The 20454-nt window shown below is 39.5% G+C and overlaps 1 protein-coding gene across 2 annotated transcripts; it reads left to right on the forward strand.

The window, feature by feature from the left end:
• The first annotated feature begins 956 nt into the window (after positions 1 to 956).
• DGCR8 (DGCR8 microprocessor complex subunit) lies at positions 957 to 20248 on the forward strand. 2 transcript variants are annotated; one of them, XM_039724843.1, is made up of 14 exons: positions 957 to 1112; positions 6220 to 7220; positions 7627 to 7789; positions 8892 to 9034; positions 9735 to 10017; positions 11514 to 11711; positions 12439 to 12540; positions 13090 to 13188; positions 13572 to 13654; positions 14748 to 14848; positions 15239 to 15345; positions 15558 to 15685; positions 15998 to 16111; positions 16449 to 20248. In XM_039724843.1, the coding sequence occupies exons 2-14, from the start codon at positions 6498 to 6500 to the stop codon at positions 16530 to 16532; spliced, it is 2328 nt and encodes a 775-aa protein (XP_039580777.1). In that variant the 5' UTR covers positions 957 to 1112; positions 6220 to 6497; the 3' UTR covers positions 16533 to 20248. The 2 variants fall into 2 exon arrangements, with proteins under 2 accessions (XP_039580777.1, XP_039580779.1); XM_039724845.1 differs by lacking the exons at positions 8892 to 9034; positions 9735 to 10017.
• Positions 20249 to 20454: the final 206 nt, after the last annotated feature.

The raw sequence follows: 20454 nt of genomic DNA on the forward strand, positions 1-20454 counted from the left end.
TTGAGTGCAGAAGCCTGTTACGAGGAATTAAAATTTTAGTGGAAACTGTGTTCAGTTTTTGAGGGCAGCTTGCAGTGATTTAAAGCAGTTTCCGTAACCTGATCTTTGTGTTGACACGGTACCGTGATGTTATTTCCAAATTATCACCCTATCATTAGATGTGTGGTGCAGTGAGACAAACACAAAGATGGAAAGACCTAACAGCAGTCTTCTGAGTAAGTTTTAAAAGTTTATTAAAATATCTTTCATAGCAGTATTTGGGGACCTCAAAGACATGAGATCGGTGAAATACTAGAAGATTCTCATGTCCTGAAGTTACACATGAAACAAGCACAAACTTACTGTAGGTGACGAAACCAGGATGCATTATCACAAAATTTTGTGTCTGATGTTGATTTCATACCAGTGAAGGAGTAACCCTATAAGTAAGTATATCAATAAAAGCTCTATATTGCTCACAAATTATAAAATAATAGAGCAAATTAGGACAGCAAATGTTCATTGACGCTTTAGAAATAATTTTACATAAATTATGTAAGATGTTTTCAATTATTATTTAGTAATTCTGTCTAAACTCTACAGTCAGATTTGGGAGTTGTTCTGTCAAGTGCTTGGTACACAGACCAGCAGAAATGGCCCTACTTTGATTTATCCTTTTTAGGTAAATCAGTCTTGTAGTACTCTGCTGTAGTTTTGCTGCTTAAAGACACAAAACAGCGTTTGCAGGGAAAAGTGGCTTTTTTGTTGTAGCTGGTGCAGGGTACAGGGGGAAGAGGCCCGAGCGGTGCCCGGGCCACACAAAGGATCCGCCCGCCCCGCCATGGCCCGGGCCCGTGAGGGCGGGCGTCTCTCGCGTTTCTATTGGCGGAGCGCTGTGACGGGCACGGGAAGGGACCAATGGCAGCCGGGATTTCAAATCGGTGACCGCGGACGCTGCGCACGCCATTGGCTCGACGCGCGTGAGGTCCCGCCCGCGGGCAGCGGAGGGGCCCAGCGCAGGCGTTTAAAGATGGCGGCAGCGCGGAGTGCGGGACGGCGATCGTGAGGCGGCCGGACTCGCCCTCACCCGCAGCCCCGGCACTGGAGCGGCGGGGCCGCCGGGGATGGCCCAGGTGGGTGCGGGCCCCGCGGGGTGGCGGGCAGGGCGGGCCTGCGCGGGCACCAACCCCTCCGCCCCACAGGCCGCAGCGCCAGCGGGCCCGCCGCGCTCCTGCCGCCTGCCCGAGCGGCCCCCGGGCGCGGAGCCCAGAGCAGCCTCTCCGACATCCCAGCGCTGCAAGGCGCCGCCCTGCCCGCCGGGCATTGCCGTGCGGCGCTTCCCCTGCGCCCGGCCTGAGCGGCCTCTGCTCAGAGCCGCTGTTTTGTTTTGTTCAGGATTTTTCTTTGGTTGTTTTGGGGGAACTTTTTTTTTTCCGTTTCCCGCCTACCCTCAGCCCCCTCCCTGGGGTTGTGTTGGGGAAGGGAACGCCAGGCGTGTGCCCTCGGCCCCTCCCGCTCCGGGGTGAGGGGTACCGGCTCCGGGTGTGCCGGGCCCGGGGCTCCGCCGCACGCAGCCCCGGCCCCGCGGCCCGGAGCGCGTCAGCTCCGCAGCCGAGTCGGCAAGAAAGGGCACCGACGTGTGTGCGGGCACGCAGGGGCTCTTTTAGTTCTGGTACATTAAAGGTAACGTGATGTCTCTGTAACTCTCAGGATTCTTCTTAATGTGTTCTTTCTATTAATAGCAAATTATCTCCATCAGCCTCTGAAGGGTTAATTTTCCCAGCTTTCTTCACCTTTTTTTTTTTTTTTGGTTGGAAACAGTTCGTTCTTTTGTACCTCCTTTTCTTAGGCTTCGGGTTTGTCTGCAAAGTTTGTTTGCCCGCTGAGACCTGAATACCCAGGCGTTGCTCGACCATAAACTGGAATTGGGTGAACACGTTCAGTTTCTTTATTCCATTAGGTTGCGAGTTAGAGGTATTGGAATTAGATCTTTAATTTTTGTTTTGTGATTTGAGAGGTCGTTCTGTTTGGGTAATTAAACTCGGGGGCTCTTTATTTTAATTCTGGATGCGAAGTTGAGTCACTAGGCAGCTCTTTGTCATAATCAGGATTGCTTCGCTTTTATAGAGAAAGAGAAGGTATTTTGGTTCCTTATGTCTCCTGTTTTTCTTTTCAAGTAAGAAGCTTACATATGATAGGAAAGGAAGAATATATTTTCTCTTTCCTAGGCTCTGATTTTTGCCTTTTAAAAATCAATTTCTTGTCTTACATAATTAATCAAGCCATCTAAACCCTGCCAGAAAACTGCTCAAGCTCTAAAAGCAACTGTTGTTTTGCCATTTCTGAGGATGGCTTTCCAAAATTATGTACTCTGTTCGTGCTGAAATGGAATAAAGTGATAAGAACTAGAGGATTTCTTGAGCCTTGTCTCTATTTGCCACTGATAATGTTGTTGTTGGGCTCTGGCTGCATTTTCTTGGTGTCTTGCTTACACAAAATAAGTGCCTTGGTGCTGACTTACACAAAGTGGTTGTTTTGTTCAGAATCTTTCTACACTAAAGCTGATAATGAGAAGAACTGAGTTCTTACATGTAGTATTATCTTAAAGGATATTTTCTTTTGGTACTTTCTGTTCTGGTTTAAAGAAAATAAATCCAGTTTCTTCAGGTTTTGTTTTGGGTTTGTGGGTTTTGGGGTTTTTTTTAGCAGTGGTAATAAATAGGATTAACTTATTTCTTGAGTTGTATGTGTTGAAAAGACACACTAGCTGTAATGAAAAGAAGGTAGATGACTGTGAGTGGGGAATTATTTTGATATGGAGTAATGGATCAGCACCTGAGTTGCCATTTGGGGCTGCAGGAGGACTTTGGTTAGCAAATGAGGACACTTTGCTTGGGGTCCACTGAATGTGCAGTAAACAGTCTCTGACATAGTTTCTCTTCAAAAGTGACTTTTTGAAGAGAGAATCTATGGTATGCTGTTCCTTGCTGCAGCTACGTGTATTTGCAAAGAAATTGTGGTTTTTATTAAATTTGTTTCTAGACTGCTGACCTGCTGTAACTGAAAGGATTTTTTTCTTTGAGTTTGGGCAATGCTGAAATGTCCAAATTTTAAGATTGTGGTTTTTTTCTGCCTTGAAAAAGGATATCCTTTTCTCTGTGTATTTCTCTCCTGTTCCTTGTCTGTCAATTTGTGGCAATGGGCAGTGGTACTTACTAAACAAAGTAGTTTTGTTTTGTTCCTTTCTGTGTTTAAAGGACATCTGTAAGACAAGCAGACTAAGATTACTCTGCTTTCTTTGGGACCTCTGTGGTTTGCTATATTACATTAATATGCCCCCACCTGTATCTGCATTGTTTAGTTTACTTTGTGGCATGAAACTTCTTAAAATGATTAGCTAAAATAAGAGTAAGCAGTTAAAAATGTGGAAATTCCTTGTGCTGGTGATCTGCAGAACATGAGCTGAGCACTGACGTTTTCAGTGTTTGTACTGCCTGGTGCAGTTGCCAATGGTGCTCTGTCTCTTTGGAAGGAATCCTTGTGGAAACTGCTAATGGAACTTGGTGGAGCCTTGGAGAATAAAATATGTTATTTCAGGACAATTCAGTAAAGGATGACAGTAGGAAACTGACTTATGTTAGGATGTAACTTGGTATGCTGAGCCTTTTTGTGTGTGGCTGTTATGTTCCCTTGTCTAAGGCCCATTTGGCTGTTTAACCTACAAGCTCATCTAACATCCTTTTGCCTTTTCTCCCTTCTGTCTTTTCAAATACCTGGTAGCTCAGTGGTTTTGTTGCTTTGTTCTGTTGTTTTTTTTCCCAGCCCCTGATAGAAAGGGCATACTGTAATGTCAGCTGGCAGGGAAGTAGATGGGAATTGGGCCTGTGTTGCACTGCTTCTGCCTTGCTTTTTGTGGCTTACAGGCAGGTATTGTAGTCCACTGGAACTGTACAGCTACTGTTACCTATCATCAACAGAGAAAAAACCCTTGTTTTTTAGTGTTAGAATAGTAACAAACAGACCTTTCTTCAGGAGCTTTCAGGTGTCTGGTCATGATGGGCGCACCTGGCACCAGATTTCTGCTATTACAGAGTTAATTAATTAGGATATAACAGGTACATCCAGGAGATTCAGCTGCCCCTGTAACCCATCCCTGGGCCAGCCCCTTGGAGCTGGTCCAAGGGTTCTCTGCCCACTTCTTGTTATGTCTTACTGTGGGTCCCCTACTTAGAATGACTAAACAATATTCCAGGAATGTGTTTAGAAGGTCAGCTTATTGTTCTAAAATCTAAGGGAAAGTGTAGGAAAAGTACCAGAGTTAATTAAGGCGCTATATAACTATATTATAGTGGTCTAGAGAGCTGTAAATATATGGAAAAAATATAAAAAGCAAAAATCTTTTTGGCATCACTACCAGACAGTTATCTTACCCTAGGGATGTGGCAGGTTAATGGCTAGAAATGGAAAAAGCTCCTTTGAACCCATCTTGGTCTAATACTTTTCCTGAGCCAGTGTGTGCTGAGGAGCAGACAATCCCTGGCTGTGACTTGCTGTTCATTGTTCAGCTATTCATCCTTTCACAGCCAGCAAGAAAGGGAAGACAACAAGAATATAATTGTTACCAGTGCTTGAATAGAATAACAAGACATCTTTCCTGCAAAGAGCAGAGCTGGTGTATCAGTGAACTACCCAAGCTGGGCAGGTAAAGGTTAAGTTATGTTTTGACACTGGTATTATTAAAACACTTTAGCATAGGAGCAGGACATGTATCAGGGTCTGGAACTGACATTCACAATCCTGTCTTAGCCTTGTCAAAAATAAGTCTTTCTTGTTGGACCAGGGAGCTCCTTGAACACAGGGGAAGGTTTTGCTCTTTCAAATTCTAGAATGCTGACTTCAGTATTCCATTTCTGTGGGAATTGTGCTTGCTCTTTTCAAGAGTCTTTAGAAGACTCTTTAAGATGGAAAAATGAGATGATTTAGGCATTTAGTTTCCAGGAGTTATTGAGCTCATGCTGTAACTTTTGATTCTTCTGTTCAGAATTAAGAAACTAATTATTTACTGTGAAGAATTTAATAATTTGTCATTCACTTTTTTTTACGTTTTTAATCTGAAGAGGAGGAAATCTATAGACAAATTTATCTCTAGGGGTGTTCTCCACATTATACATTCCAGAACCTGTTGAAAGATGGAGGAATTGGTCTTTGTAATGAGGTCATCTTGTAGGATAGAATGGAATTAGATACATAGAAATTATTGTCTAACTGGTGAATGAGCCATTTATCAATCTGAGAATTAATATGTTGGTATCAGAGAAGATGGGATTATTTTAGAGTTCTTACCAGGTTTTTTTCCTTAGTAATTTTATAATGCATGTCAAACTCAGTGTGTCACAATTGGATGTGTCACAATTTTGAGTAGGTTTAAAAATCCCTACACACATCAAAAAACCCACAAAATATGAATTCCTCTGCTGCCCCAGCAAAACTTGCTTTGTTGCCATATTAGAGTTTGCTCTATATTCTACTTTCTTCCAGCTTCCAGGTAGGTAACTTCTGCATATTGCTGAATTTAATTGATCCCATTACAACTTCTGATTGCCAGCTTTGTGCCTTGCCTCAGTTGGTGTTTGGGTATTGCTGTTGGTTTTTTCTGCCTGGGCTGGCATAATAAATAGTTCCATAATAGTGCAAAATACAAGATCAAATGTCTAATATCTGGTTATCTAGAAAGTAATTTTCTGTGATATTTTAGTAAATGGTGAGATTTCAGAAGTAGCTGATAACTTAAAATTTGAAAAGCCATGACCATAGTCTTTAAAATCTTGTTGGTTTTGCAGATTGTCTTAAACTGTAAGCTAATTATCCTTTCTGCTGTGTGGGTAAGTATGGCTCGAATACCAGCTTGTTTCAGATTATGGGAGAATTTCCCCAAAATGCAGTTTTTAGTCTGTTATGCTTAATGCCCTGCCTGCTAACAAAGCAGAGGTAGTCAACTAATGGTAAAGGCATCTGTGTTAGTAAATTCTTGTGCTGGTGTACAGCTTGAGCAATAAAACCACTCTAGTTTTGGCCTCATTCAAGATAGTATCTGGGTACCCTGCTTTTCTCACTGTGAAAGTGTCACTCTTCTACTTGAAATTGATGCTAGAAGTAGTGACAGGTTTTCTTTCTGCTTGGGATACTATTTCCATTTTTTTCCTGTAACACTTTTTTTTTTTTGTTTGTTTCCTCTTGTAGGTTGAAAGAAGAAAAGGAGACCAGCTTGTCCAGTGAAAGATGCACTCTTAGTCTTCAGCTATTTAAGCTGAATGCATTGTGATTTCCAATAATTGAGACAGTGATTCTGAAAGCTGTCTACATTAATGAAAAGAACAATGTAGTCAGCTTAACTGAATCATCAGTGTTGCATATTGAATAGGACATGATAAACCAATCCTGATGGACTTATGCATGTTAGGAAAATAGGGATAAACATTTATTAAAGCATTGTTTTTGTTAAAACAGTAGTTTTAAAAATGGAGAACTATGAAAATGTACCACCCCTCCCTAAAGAACCTGCAAGAGAAATGAATGTGGAGAATCACTCCTGTCGGCCACCTCTGCCGCCCAGCGAACAGCCTCCACCACCTCCCCTGCAAACGTCCAGTGACGCAGAGGTAATGGACGTTGGCTCTGGTGGTGATGGACAGTCAGAGAGCCCTGCTGGGGACACGCACAGTCTCTGCAGAACACAGCTGCTCACAAAGGGATCTGCCTGCTACAAAAGCCGTCTCCTCATAGACCCCAACAGTAGTGACCAAAGCCCGAGAACTGCTCGTCACGCACCGTCAGTTCGAAAGTTCACCCCAGATCTTAAGTTACTGAAGGATGTGAAGATTAGTGTTAGCTTTACAGAAAGCTGCAAAAGCAAAGATAGGAAGGTTCTGTACACTGGAGTTGAGCAGGATTATAAGGCAGATACAGAGTTTGGTATGAATAATGTCAATGGGGATTTGCATGTTTGTCCTTTTGGTGGTAGTAATGGTAAAGCTGCAGGGATAGGGGGTGAAAGTGATGACAAGAAGGATGATGAAAATGATATTGATCAGGAAAAGAGAGTGGAATTTGCAGTTCTGGATGAGCTAGAAGACTTTACCGACAATTTGATGGAAATAGATGAAGAAGGAGGAGGGTTCACATCTAAAGCAATTGTTCAAAGAGATAAAGTGGATGAAGAAACCTTGAATTTCTCCTATGAGGTAAGTCAATCCACAGGTCTGCTGGGTGAGAGGTTTCCAAGTTGCTAGAAAAAAATTTGCAAAAAACCAATCTTTTCGAAAAGTGTGCAGTACACGAGTCAAAACTGCAGAATTTTTAGGGACCTTCGGCTGAGAAAGTGTAAGCTGTTTTAGTCAAACTTCTGAGTTGTGTTGCAGCTTCTCTAGTTTTCTGTTAAAACAGCCTTTAAAAGTCTTCTCACACAACTGCAGTCCATTTTATCATCACAAACTTATTTTCTTATTTTTCAGTCTCTTTACTGGAATCATTGGAAATTTCTAGTTTCTCTGTGTGGAAGTGCATATAAAAAATGTCTGCTTTCTCTTTGCAAGGGAAAAGGGAGGTTGGTAGGCCCAGAAGGATGGTGTCTGATGAAGTCTCTTTCAGGATGACTTTGATAATGATGTGGATGCTCTGCTGGAAGAGGGTCTCCGAGCACCCAAAACAAGGAGACTAGATAATGAGAAATACGGTGGTGAGAGTGATCACCAGTCTGATGGAGAGACAAGTGTGCAGCCAATGATGACCAAAATTAAAACTGTACTGAAGAGTAAGTTCATGTGCATTTAATAACTGTAGGTCCTGTTCATGGCTCATGTCTGTAGCACAAAATACATCAACAAGCAGAGTGTGAGGCAGCAGTTTGTGTGAAATTGTTCATGTGTTGGAGAATTTTATTGTTGGGAGGCTTCTCATTGTGGAATATGATTTTTCACATTCTTAAACAGTGAATTTGACTTTTGCTTTTGATCTGTTGTATGTAATAAGAATATATTTTAGTGTGTGGATTTGTGTACAATAATGAGGTGAAGGAGGCTGATCTAGGGCTTTGGTCTCTGGACATTCTGGCCTTCTTCCTGTTTCAGTTACATAACTTCTGTTGAAATTGCCTCATTTGAGGTCTCTATGAATGCAATCTAGGTTAAATATAATAGCTAGAAAAGTCAGTGGCTTACATTTATCCAATTTCATTGTGTTAGAAACTACTAATAAAGAAAAGCTGAGAACACAAAGCCATTCAGAAGAATGTAATGGAAAATATTCTGAATTAGAATTAAAACTTAAATATGTACTAGAGGAGTATTTTACAGCTTCACTGTATTCTGAAATAAAAAATCAAATAACGTTTTGCTTCAAAATTGTATAGTAACAGAGGATTGCCAGGAAACTTCCAGCAAAGGTGAATAGTCTCTGATTTGTCATTAGAGAGACATGAGACCTTGGCTTAGTGATGAGCCCATTGCTGGATGTTTGGGTGGTATTTTGATGCAAACTTACTCCTGAGTGTCAAATTAGAATTTTTAATGGAAAATGAAGTGTTTCTGAAGCAAGTATGACTTTTCCAGTAAATACTTTCCAGTGATGCTTGTGACAAGTATCAAAAGACTAAAGAAAAGAGAATTCAGTGATGTAACAAGCAAATCAGTCTATATAAAAATTATTGCTACTATTGCCTTTAGTTTAGAACATAATGGAATCTCTAATTTTGTAGGATTTATTCTGGGTTAGAGGCATACACCTTGTTATTAAAATGACATCTCTGTGCAAAACATTATTAATCTTGTTCAGTGCCATTTTATTCTTTGGGACAGAAAAAGCAATAAATCTTCTAAGCAGCCTATCCAAGTTTAAAGCCATTATTTGCTTTAAAGGTCGTGGCCGCCCTCCTACAGAACCTTTGCCAGATGGATGGATCATGACATTCCATAATTCGGGCATTCCTGTCTATCTGCACAGAGAATCTAGAGTTGTTACCTGGTCTAGACCTTATTTTTTGGGAACAGGAAGCATAAGGGTGAGAGCTGTCAATTTTCTAAATACTTTACTAAGATTAAAAAATTAGATATGTTCCTGTAAGCAGTTGAACATTTTTCTGCTTTGGCAGGCTTATTTCCAGTGTTTGAATTAAGATCCTTGGAAAGTGATTTTTTTTTGTCTGAAAATCTGGTATGATTTTTCTTAGGTGCTTTTTTTTTACTGTTTGGGCAGTTAAAGTGAATGATATTATCTTGTTTGGTGCCTTCACTTTCCTAGTATGGCTGCAAAATTGGGGGTTTATTGCACCATGGCATATATCTAGGGATCATTTATTGGTAGCTATAAATTAGTCTGAGCTGTGGCTTATGGTCCACATGTGAAGAAGTAAGGATATGATGTTCTTGCACCCAAGCAATCTACAGAAATTGGATTTAATGCCATGGGCCTATCCTCAGGAAAGCTCAATGGATTTTATGACAGCATGGAGTATTTGCATGTAGCTGAACAGATTGTAGGCTGGAGCTAAGCCAGCAGGATTGTGTCAGTGTCACACAGTGTCAAGGTCCCCCAGGAGTGGCCCTGCTCAGCTCTTGAGGAGAGTGACTTTACTGACCAAAGGGGAGCTTGAGCTTAGACTGAATACAAATAGCTTCCATCTTGCTTGCATCTTTTGGGTTTGAGTTTTGCTTTTGGTGACCTTGAGATACTGAAACCTTCTGTATTATTTATATTTGCAGAAACATGATCCTCCCCTTAGTAGCATTCCCTGCTTTCATTACAAAAAAATGAAGGAAAATGAGGAAAGGGAACAAAACAATGACATAACCCCAAATGGGGAAGTATCACCTGTAAAGCATCTAGATAAATCCTCAGAACTGGACTGCCAAACAGAAGAACCAGATTCCACTGCTGCTGATTCTGGGCCTTTAGATGACAAAGACCCTTCTGGGGGAGATGCAGCACAAGGAGCTTTGGGACAAGTTAAGGCCAAAGTTGAAGTATGTAAAGATGAATCTGTAGGTATGTATGGGAAGTAGAGTCTTTTCTTGACTTGAGCTGGGGTAATGGCATTTGGGAAATTTTATTCCAGACTTAGCTACTAAATTATAATCTTTCCTGAAGCCCTGAGAGTCCACATGGAAAGGTTTTACACAAAAATTTAACATTTTGACAGTTTATCTCAGTATAAGAATAAGTTATGTCATTGTGTTCATTTGCTGTTGTCAAATGTGCTCATGTGACTTCCTCAAGGAAGGCTTTTCTATGCCCTCTCTGTATTGGCTGACTTATGTCTACTTTCAGGATGATCTCTTAAGGTAAATGATGTAGTTAAGCTGTGTTTCTGTATGTGCACAAGTCTAGCAGACTAGGTCATGCAAATATAATTGCACTCATAAGAGGGGTGTGATGCTTCATTGTTTTAGTTATACAAATCTGATAACCTCTACACAAAACGTTGTCTAAAGACATCATGCCAAAGTCACCACCCAATGGAGAGGAACTTGAGGAGGAAGCTCATGTGTTACTGACTCTTACCACATCTGCATACCCAACAATCCCATCCCTGTAAATTGCTGCTGCTCAGAGTATTGGTAGGGGTCATAGGCTGCCATTTATCTTTGTAGTGCTCAGACATAAAACTCGTCCTTGTCATTACATGTGTCATGTCCAGTCCAAAAAACATGCCAAAGGATGTAAAAAAACCCCCAAATAATCAATATTTAGCTGCAAAATTCAAGCCAGTAAGCACTTAATTTTCTACATGATGTTCACCTATCTCTCTCTTTAAATAGGATCTGTTCTGAATTACTGAAAAAGATACTGAGTGATAGAGTATAAGCATGACTTGCATTTGGAATTCCTTGTGGAAGGAAACAATACCAGCAGCTTGCTTTTGTTTGTTTACATCTGTGGATGCTACTCTTTATTTTTGCTGATTATATTTGCAGACTGTTCTATAAAGGAGAAGCAGCTGTACTGAAAGGGGGCAATCTTTTAGTACTCTGTACTTGAATTTAATGTGTTAAATTCTGCCCAGAGGCTGCAGATACGCCTGGAGTTCATGGCACATCACTGTGCAGTGTTTCATGGTACAGTGCATAATAGGCAGGCAGCAACAGTTGGGTTTGGCTTCAGGGACCCGAGGCTGAAATCACAACCACTGTACTCACTGTGTACCTTGCCTCAGGTAGAGGGAGGGTGATTAGATGTTAAGGCAGACCAGTTACTGGTGCTTTTCTGCAAATTGTGTTGGGTGTTAATGCTGGTTAGGGATTAGTAAAATCATCAAGTGACAGAATAAAATGGTGTTTTGTTTTATTTTGTTTTCTGGTTTGCACTAACATTTTGCATTTAATTTAATATAATAGGAGAACTTCAAAAGTCCAAAACAGCATCTTTAACCTTTTGCTCCAAGTCTAAAAAAATAATTACAGCTCATTTAAAACAGTGGAAATAGAGAACTTAATGCTTGTTCAGTGGTGAAGCAGAGGGAGTAACTTGGCTGTGTTTCTCAGATCTGGAGGATTTTCGACGCTATCTGGAGAAGCGTTTTGACTTTGAGCAAGTGACTGTGAAGAAGTTCCGGACCTGGGCCGAGCGGCGCCAGTTCAACCGCGAGATGAAGCGGAAGCAGGCGGAGTCCGAGCGGCCCATCCTGCCGGCCAACCAGAAACTCATCACCCTGTCTGTGCAGGATGCACCTATCAAGAAAGGTGAGCTGGTCTAGCTCTTTAATCTAATTTAATATAATAGGAGAACTTCAAAAGTCCAAAACAGCATCTTTAACCTTTTGCTCCAAGTCTAAAAAAATAATTACAGCTCATTTAAAACAGTGGAAATAGAGAACTTAATGCTTGTTCAGTGGTGAAGCAGAGGGAGTAACTTGGCTGTGTTTCTCAGATCTGGAGGATTTTCGACGCTATCTGGAGAAGCGTTTTGACTTTGAGCAAGTGACTGTGAAGAAGTTCCGGACCTGGGCCGAGCGGCGCCAGTTCAACCGCGAGATGAAGCGGAAGCAGGCGGAGTCCGAGCGGCCCATCCTGCCGGCCAACCAGAAACTCATCACCCTGTCTGTGCAGGATGCACCTATCAAGAAAGGTGAGCTGGTCTAGCTGCACTTCAGGCTGCCTTGAAGACTAACTGCAGCTCTAAGCTTGACTGAAAATAAATCCTGTAATAAGTCCCCTTAATTCCTGATCCAGTATTTTGTATTCTTTGACCCATTGTATATTACATAGGAAAGGAAAAATATTGTCAAAATAGATTTCCTCTTCAAAAGACTAAACATTATTTAAGGCTACAGTCCTGGTAGGTAATGACTACCTCCAGCTCTTGTTACTGCTGAATGCTGCTCAGTGTTGATTTGTTTGTAACAGAAAGTGTCTTTCAAAGACTGGAACTAATGAGCAGCTTCTTCCCTTCTTCCTGTCTTTTTTGCAGAGTTTGTCATTAATCCCAATGGGAAGTCTGAAGTTTGCATCTTGCATGAATATATGCAACGAGTCCTAAAGGTTCGCCCTGTTTACAATTTCTTTGAATGTGGTAAGTCTGTTTCCTTCAACAACTATCCCGGTCTCTATGCTTAATCAAGAATCCAAAAATGTTGTGTATATGAAAAATAGAACTGGAATTAGGTTAATATTGGGTTTTTTCCCCTAAGTGGTATAATGTATGTTCCATTAATTTTTTTTTCCTGTTTGTTTGGGGTTCTTTTGAGGGTACCTTATAATTATTCAGAATTATGTTATTCCTGTATATGCAGTATATAATACAACTGAAATTTCTATATCAGAGTGTGTAGCTCTTGTATTCACACCATAATGCAAAAAATTTGGAATTGATATTTGAGTTCTGGCAGATTACCAGTGGTCTCTTAAAATCTGTAAGTTCTGCATTTGGAAGAGTGAAGTATATGGTGATTAAGTCTGTTAATGGAAAACTGTTAGTTAAACAGTTTTTCAGTCTTCATGAAGAATACCATTTTCATCCCTCTTGAAGCTGAAATGACAAAAACAAATCTTGATGATGGTGATATTTCATGTTTGTCAGGAGTTCCAGAAAGCTTTCTTTACTTTCCTCCTCCATTTCCAGAGAACCCAAGTGAACCTTTTGGAGCCTCAGTGATTATTGATGGAGTAACCTATGGGGCAGGAACTGCCAGCAGCAAAAAACTTGCCAAGAATAAAGCTGGTAACTTATTTTTCTTTCTCAGTACCAACTGCTGAATTGTTTCTGTTTGCTTTTTGTGCCATTCTGGGGTTCCAGGGGCCATAGTGACTCAGTATTGGGGTTTGGCTGTAAGAAACTAGGGGGTGATTATAACTCTTTAGTTTTTGGTCTTAAAGGCTCTGTGTCACTTCTAAAATGAGATTAGAATATTTTTCCTTTTGAAAGCATTTTTAAAAAGTATTTTCTTATTTTAATTAGTTATCAAGCTGAGCTAGTAGAACTTTTTTTCCCTTGAAAAGTGTAAGTGAATAAATTTCTTACCAGAAGAAAATACCTGACAATTTTTAGATGAGATGTTTTTGTTTAAAATAAACCTAATCAAGATGTTTAATCACTTTCTGCAGCTCGAGCTACACTGGAAATCCTTATTCCTGACTTTGTTAAACAGACCTCTGAGGAGAAGCCCAAAGACAGTCAAGAACTTGAGGTACTGAGCTCTTGCTTTGTGGCTGGAGTCATTTGAGTTTGGTTTTAAAACATTGCATATTTAATGTCAGAAATGTTACTGAAAAGGTAAGATTATTTTCTCAGTCAAATGGAAGTGTAAAATCCTCCATTTAGAGCAAGACTTGGGGCAAAGAAAATACTATTTTTTCTATGGGAATAGATCAGAAAATTCACTCTGATGCAGAGAACTGGTTCTTTATTGACCAGCTGGTCACTTAGCTGGGATGTTCCAAGGCACCAGGCTGCCTGTACTGCCCTGCCTTCCAGAATCCTCTGGTTGCTGCCAGGAAATGTTCAGAGCTAGGTGCTGTTTGCTTTTGTGTGATCATCTTAGGACACCATGTAAGAAGTAAAAGTGCTCAGGCTTCTGAGATGTTTTTATTACCACACAGTGAAATCCCATAGTTTGGGCAGTGACATTTGAGAAAATCAAAGGAAAAAATTCTTTAAGAGGAGAGTTGTGCTATTTTCTCAGGTACTAGGTGAATTAAATAGTTCATTGACCAGCGACACCATCAGAAAGGAGTAAAGGGAAAACCAGTGATCAGCCTGAAAGGAATGTTTCCTAAAATGAAGTAATATACAGGAGTTGTTTGTACCCTTGCTTTGACTTCGAAATGTATTATATGCCCTGCACTACTGAAATGGGTATTAAAGATATGCAGACAATTTTTTTCCATTCTTTTAGAATAAAATACCAAATGTGCCAATAGCTGTTCTGTTCTCTTTTAGTAAACCACAGCATTTTGGTAAATAGAGTTTCATAATTTGCTAAAATAACCTTGTCCTGAGGGAGAAATGATGATAAAGAATTCATAATATTGTTATTTTTATGTACATATTGAATAATGTAAGATTGGAGTTAAATTTTTTGTCTGCAAATGTTTGATTAGCTGGGACAGTTTTAATGATGTTGCCTTTAAACCATTTTAGATTTAAAAACACTTTTTAAACTACTAAGCACAGAGCAACAGAATTGGTTTAATGTAGCAGAGGAGAAATTAGGGTTATTAGGGACGGTATTAGGGTTTTCCTTGCACAAAGCACAATAACCCTTTTCAATTCCTTTGCAGTATTTTAACCATATCAGTATTGAGGACTCACGGGTATATGAACTCACCAGTAAAGCTGGACTCCTGTCTCCATATCAGATTCTCCATGAGTGCCTTAAAAGGTAGGGCTGCAGCCTGGGGACCCGTGTGTGCTGTGAGGTGTTGGCTCAGGACACTGCTGGTGCTGGTCAGTGACCCTGCCTGAGCTGCTCAGCTCCCTGGGCCTGTGGGGCTGACCTGGTTCATGCTGAGTCCTCTTTAATTCACATTTGCTGCTTGTGCCTCTTTGGAGATCAGGATGTGGTTGTTGGACAAATGTATTTTGTTTTCTCTCATACAGGGTTGCTTTTTCTTTTGACTCAAGTTACTAATGTAAAAAAATCTTTAATGTATTGACATTTATTATTAATAGATCTAATTTCATAGCAATGGCTGTCCAAGATGATAACTGCAACCATTCAATTGTTTGTAGTTTTACTTAGTATGTGATCTTTATTGTGTTTGTGCTTAAGAAACCACGGAATGGGTGATACATCCATAAAGTTTGAAGTGATTCCTGGGAAAAATCAGAAGAGTGAATATGTCATGACTTGTGGCAAGCACACAGTGCGAGGCTGGTGTAAGTACAATAATTGGTTTGATGTGTGAATTTTCTCTTCCTCTCTTCCTGTTCTCCTTTGTGTCCATTCAGGGTGCTTGTTCAGCCACTGAGCCTGTTGTGTGCTTGTCATGCTCTTCTCTGGTATCTGTTTTGACTAACTCAAGAGAATATTTGTGGCTATCATCACATAATGTGCTGGTATTGACACACTTCCATGGTTATTGTTACAGGCAAAAATAAAAGAGTAGGGAAGCAATTGGCTTCTCAGAAAATCCTTCAGCTACTGCATCCACATGTGAAAAATTGGGGCTCTCTCTTGCGAATGTATGGCAGAGAGAACAGCAAGCTGGTTAAACAGGTGAGCAGGCTTCGTTTGAGTATAACCTACCCTGGGACTGCAGGTTTGCTTCTGGATTTTCCTGGATTTGTAAATTAAGTTACAACAAACTTTAAGGGGCCTGGCTTACATTGACAGTAATAATTGTGTTAATCTTGCATCTCCCATGTCAAAATTCAAGAACCTATTAAACTAACTCATGGAAGTAGATGTTCCTACTTCAGAAATTAAATTCGTTACAGACAGAAACACAACAGATTAAGGTTTGCTCCATGTACATTAACTTTTTTCCATAAAGGAAGTTGATCAGTTGTTCACGATTCTGTTGAATAGGAAACCTCTGACAGAAGTGTGATAGAACTTCAGCAGTATGCCAAAAAGAACAAGCCAAATCTGCACATCCTGAACAAGCTACAGGAAGAAATGAAAAAACTGGCACAGGAAAGAGTGAGTATATGCTCTCATGTATTTACAAACCCCATGAATGCCATGGGTCACGTGTACCAATGATCAGGGGGTTTTTGCTTATTTTACACAGTATTTTAAGTAAACTGAGCTCTCTAAAATTTGATAGGAGCTCTACTTCTGGGGAGGTGGTTATGCTGTCTTTTAGACAGGCTCATAACTTGATTGTACCTACTTCTGCACGTTTATTTTTGACATTAGCCCTAGTTAGCCTCTTGCAACAACTGACATGTTTGGCTACAGTGGTTCAGAATTTTAACTGTTTTATGATTCTGTTCTCTTTATGACTGTGTGGTGGGGGCTGTTTTGTATTTTTTAGGAGGAAACCCGAAAGAAACCCAAGATGACAATAGTGGAATCAGCTCAACCTGGTAGTGAACCTCTCTGTACTGTTGATGTTTAATGAGAAAATGTGCAAGTGGGGAGCAATAACACAAATGGAAGAACTAGATTTTCAACAATTATTTAAAAATTGTTTGCTGCAGAATGCAAGATAACTTTTAAAATCCAAGCTGCTTCAGTTATGCATTGTTCGTTTTGCATCATCAGGGCAATATTACTTTTTCCTAGTTTCTTTTTCTTTGGATTTTTTTTCCTTGTTTAATACCTCTGAGATATGTACGTTTAAAGAATTGATCATAAAGATCTCTACTGGGGCAAATGCACAGAGGACAGGCATGTTCACACAGGATAAAACCAATCAAGCACTTTCTCCTGGAAAGCCATCCATGTTGTTTGAAATGGATGTATTTTAAGTATGAAATTCAGAATATCTATGTACAGGTTGAAGCTGATATTATATATATACACATTCATATATATGTATATATAAAAGAAGTATATGTACATCTTCTTGTATGAACATGCCTAAAACTATTTTTGTGAAAAGTTTTGTTGCATTTCAGCACATAATAATATGCACTGATAAGACACTTTGGTGACAAATACAGGAAAGTGATGAGCAATGTTTCTAATGCCATAGGATTAGGCCAGTAAAGCTGTTTCTTTTTGTCTTGTTTCTTGTCTCCAGCCAGGCTTAGTTATTTGAGATTAGAGGATGCAGATTTTGTTATTACTTGAAAAGAACAAGAATACCTGGTAGCATTAACAGGTTGGAGATTCAAAGTTACTGAAAAGAGCCTGTGTTAGTTTACAGATCAGTTGAACAGGGAAAATGTGGCCCCACTTCTATGATTAAAATAAAAACTGTCATTTGAAAGGCTGTTTTCAAAGCTTGGAGCCAAAATGCAGCTGATGATGGTTGATAGTCTGAAGATATTTTGCCAATGACTTTCCACTCCCTTTTCCCAGCAATAAAACAATTTCTCACTTGTTTGGTGTCAGATTGCATCTGACTTGGTCAGTTAAGTCTTAATTAATTTGCACCATAAACGCAAAGACTTTAGAAAAAAAATCAACACAACCCTTAAGTCTGACTGCAGCAATTTAGATTTTTTAAGAAGTTTTTGTTTTTACTTTTTTAATTACATTTTTAGTTTTTAAAGAAAGTATGTAACTTCTGCAATGAAAATTAGAATGTAGATTTGGAATATGACATAGAGTAACAAGTAGAATGAGACCATAACCGGTTATGCTCATAAATAAGGAAATCACAAATATGCAACTACTCTAAAATACAATCCTGGCAAACAGGCAGTACTCACTGTGTCATCTGAGGCTTTATCAAGCCAAGCACAAAAGAAATAGTGTGGCTGTGTGGAAGCACTGCTTCGTGGTTTGTTCTTCACACGGGGTCACTGGGGACTGCAGGAATCCTCTCTTGCAGCCGTTTTTGGTTTGCTCTCAAAGAACAGAGCGAAAGCCAGGCTGGTGGCAGGGCTGCAGTGACTTACCCAGGAGCTGCACTGCTCCATTTGTACACTCCTCCTGCTCCTGTTGGGAATGAAAGGTCAGTTCTCTGTACCTGCTGCAGCTCCTGGTACTTGTATTGACAGGGATCTGGGGGCTTGGGGTTTTTTTTTGGTTTGTTTTTAATCTGATTTTGGTGTGGTTTTGTTTTTAATTTACCATGTTACATAGAGAGTGCTGCAGTATATTGAATTTAGTGCCTACTGGATTTAAAAAATGTTGGCATCAGTATTGTAAGACCTCCTATTAACATCACACATTACTTTGGAAATATGTGGATTTTAATTTATATTTCAAACTAATGTTCTCTAATGTGTTGCATATAATGTTAGAGGTTAAACAGGAGGAGTCATGGAGTCTTACCTGTTTCTGTGTTTAAATGATACACTTGGAGGTCTCTGCAAATATGAATCCACCCATTTTTTATTATTACATTTAGTTTTTTAGTTTGATGAGTTGTAATCCTGTTACAACAGGATACGGGTAGTTGGAAGACAATATATAAACTATTATTTAAAGAAGTGGCCTGTCTTAAAAAAAAAGAAAAAAACAAAAAAAAAACACTGCCTCTGCTTTTTTTTTGTATAGCTTTAATAATAAATCTCCATCTTTTGAAGGGTATATAATATTGGTGCAGTAGTGACAAGCAGTGATTGCTGTTTGTCTCTTTTCATTGTTTTTATTGGGACTTTTCTGTTTTCATAAAGACAGGGCTTTTATCTTCTATGCCTAAATGTATTACTCTTAGATAGGTTTTATTTCAGCTTGTGTTTTCAGCAGAAAAATCTGTACTTGGATGGCACTGTAAAAGACAAATCACCCTTGTAGATCTTTTTATTTTTCTGAAATCAGAATGTCAATGCATTTGCAGGTCACCTGCAGAATATCCATAGATGCCTCACTTACCAATTTGTTTTCATTAATTTTAAGAGGATTGCTGTATTACCTCAGTCTGCCACTATCAGAATCACAAGGTGACCATTGCCCTTAATTAAAACATCCAGAGATTTCGTTGTGAACCAAAGCCTAGAACGTATATTATGCATTCTAAACAAAACAAACATAAAAAGATGGTATTAGACGTTGCTGCAGCCTTTAACTGGAGAGATGTCCAGAAAATAGCGCAATAACTGCTGGAACAAACAACGTAACTGCTGTTTATGTCATTGTGAAGTATTCTTGTGTTTCAATGTTTACTATTGTTTGGAGTGTAACAGTCTTGCATTTGCACATAAGCACGAGCTGCTGTGATAGAGGATAGACCATTGCATTAACTTCAGCTTCTGCATGAACACTTACAGTGTGATTCAAGATGTATCCTAAACTTGTCTTGTAACTCTTGTGTGTTTTCTAGGTAATCGGCTGTAAAGGTTTAGATCTGATTGTATGAATGCATAAAACTGCTGCTTTTGTCACTGATACTTGTTATTTATCCCTTCTATATCCAGGGGAAGATGGGTATTTTTCTAGGGATGGAGTGTATTTTTAAGAACTGTTCCATCCTTTGGGGATTAGACAGATTTTGCTTTGCATATTATGTGCTTCTCGACAAAAGTGTGGTATATTGACTTTAAGGATTAAATTCGTGTGCATTCAAATCTTCATGGTACTGACGGAAAACTTACTGTGACTAGTCAGATGCTACCTACTGAAACACCAGTCATCAGCTTTTTTGAACATATTTATTAGACAAAACTGAATTAGTTGGGTACTCAGAACTTTGGAAAGATTATTATGCATAAACTTAACTGTTGTATGTAAACTTCCATTCTCCTGTGATGCTGTTAGGCTTTATACAAATAATATTTGTAACGTCCAAGTATTTAAAAGCATCATGATTATCTTACTAATTCACTAAACTGTACTTTGGTTCTGGAGTGGAATTCAGGAAGTGATAGCCTCCTAACTTTGTGGGAAGAAAGAAATGTGAAGTGCAAGAAGCCATGCTGTTATTAACCAAATAAAATTATCAGTGACAGTATTTCAATGTGTATCTGAGAACATGGGAAAACAAAACCAAGTTCATCCTTATTGCCCCAGCAGGTAACAATGGTTGCTGTTTTGAGTTGTGTTGGGTGCAGTTGCTTGGTGCCAGTGCTAAATTGGTACAACTATAAAGCCTCATTTTCACTGAGCCTCTGCTTGCTTTTTTTCTGCACAATCATGTAATCCTCTGTGTTCGGTCTTTGAGTACTACATGTGTATTTTTCAGACAATTAGTTTCGAGCAATAAAGTTTGATATTATAAAATGTGCCAGTGTGATCAGTATCATGATAGTGTAAGCATATCTAAAGAAAGGAGCTCTTATTCTTCAAGTCCTCTAGGTATTTTGAAAGAGAAATTAGATCAGTGCAGCCTAGTTGATCATGGAACTACTCAATCACTTTTTTAGTGAGGAATTGAATGTTTACATGGTTAAACATTTGGAATGAAATTAAGTTACCTTTTTTTGAAT

This window comes from Passer montanus, unplaced genomic scaffold, assembly GCF_014805655.1.
Source record: "Passer montanus isolate IOZ18808 unplaced genomic scaffold, ASM1480565v1 scaffold53, whole genome shotgun sequence".
Classification (NCBI taxonomy): Eukaryota; Metazoa; Chordata; class Aves; order Passeriformes; family Passeridae; genus Passer; species Passer montanus.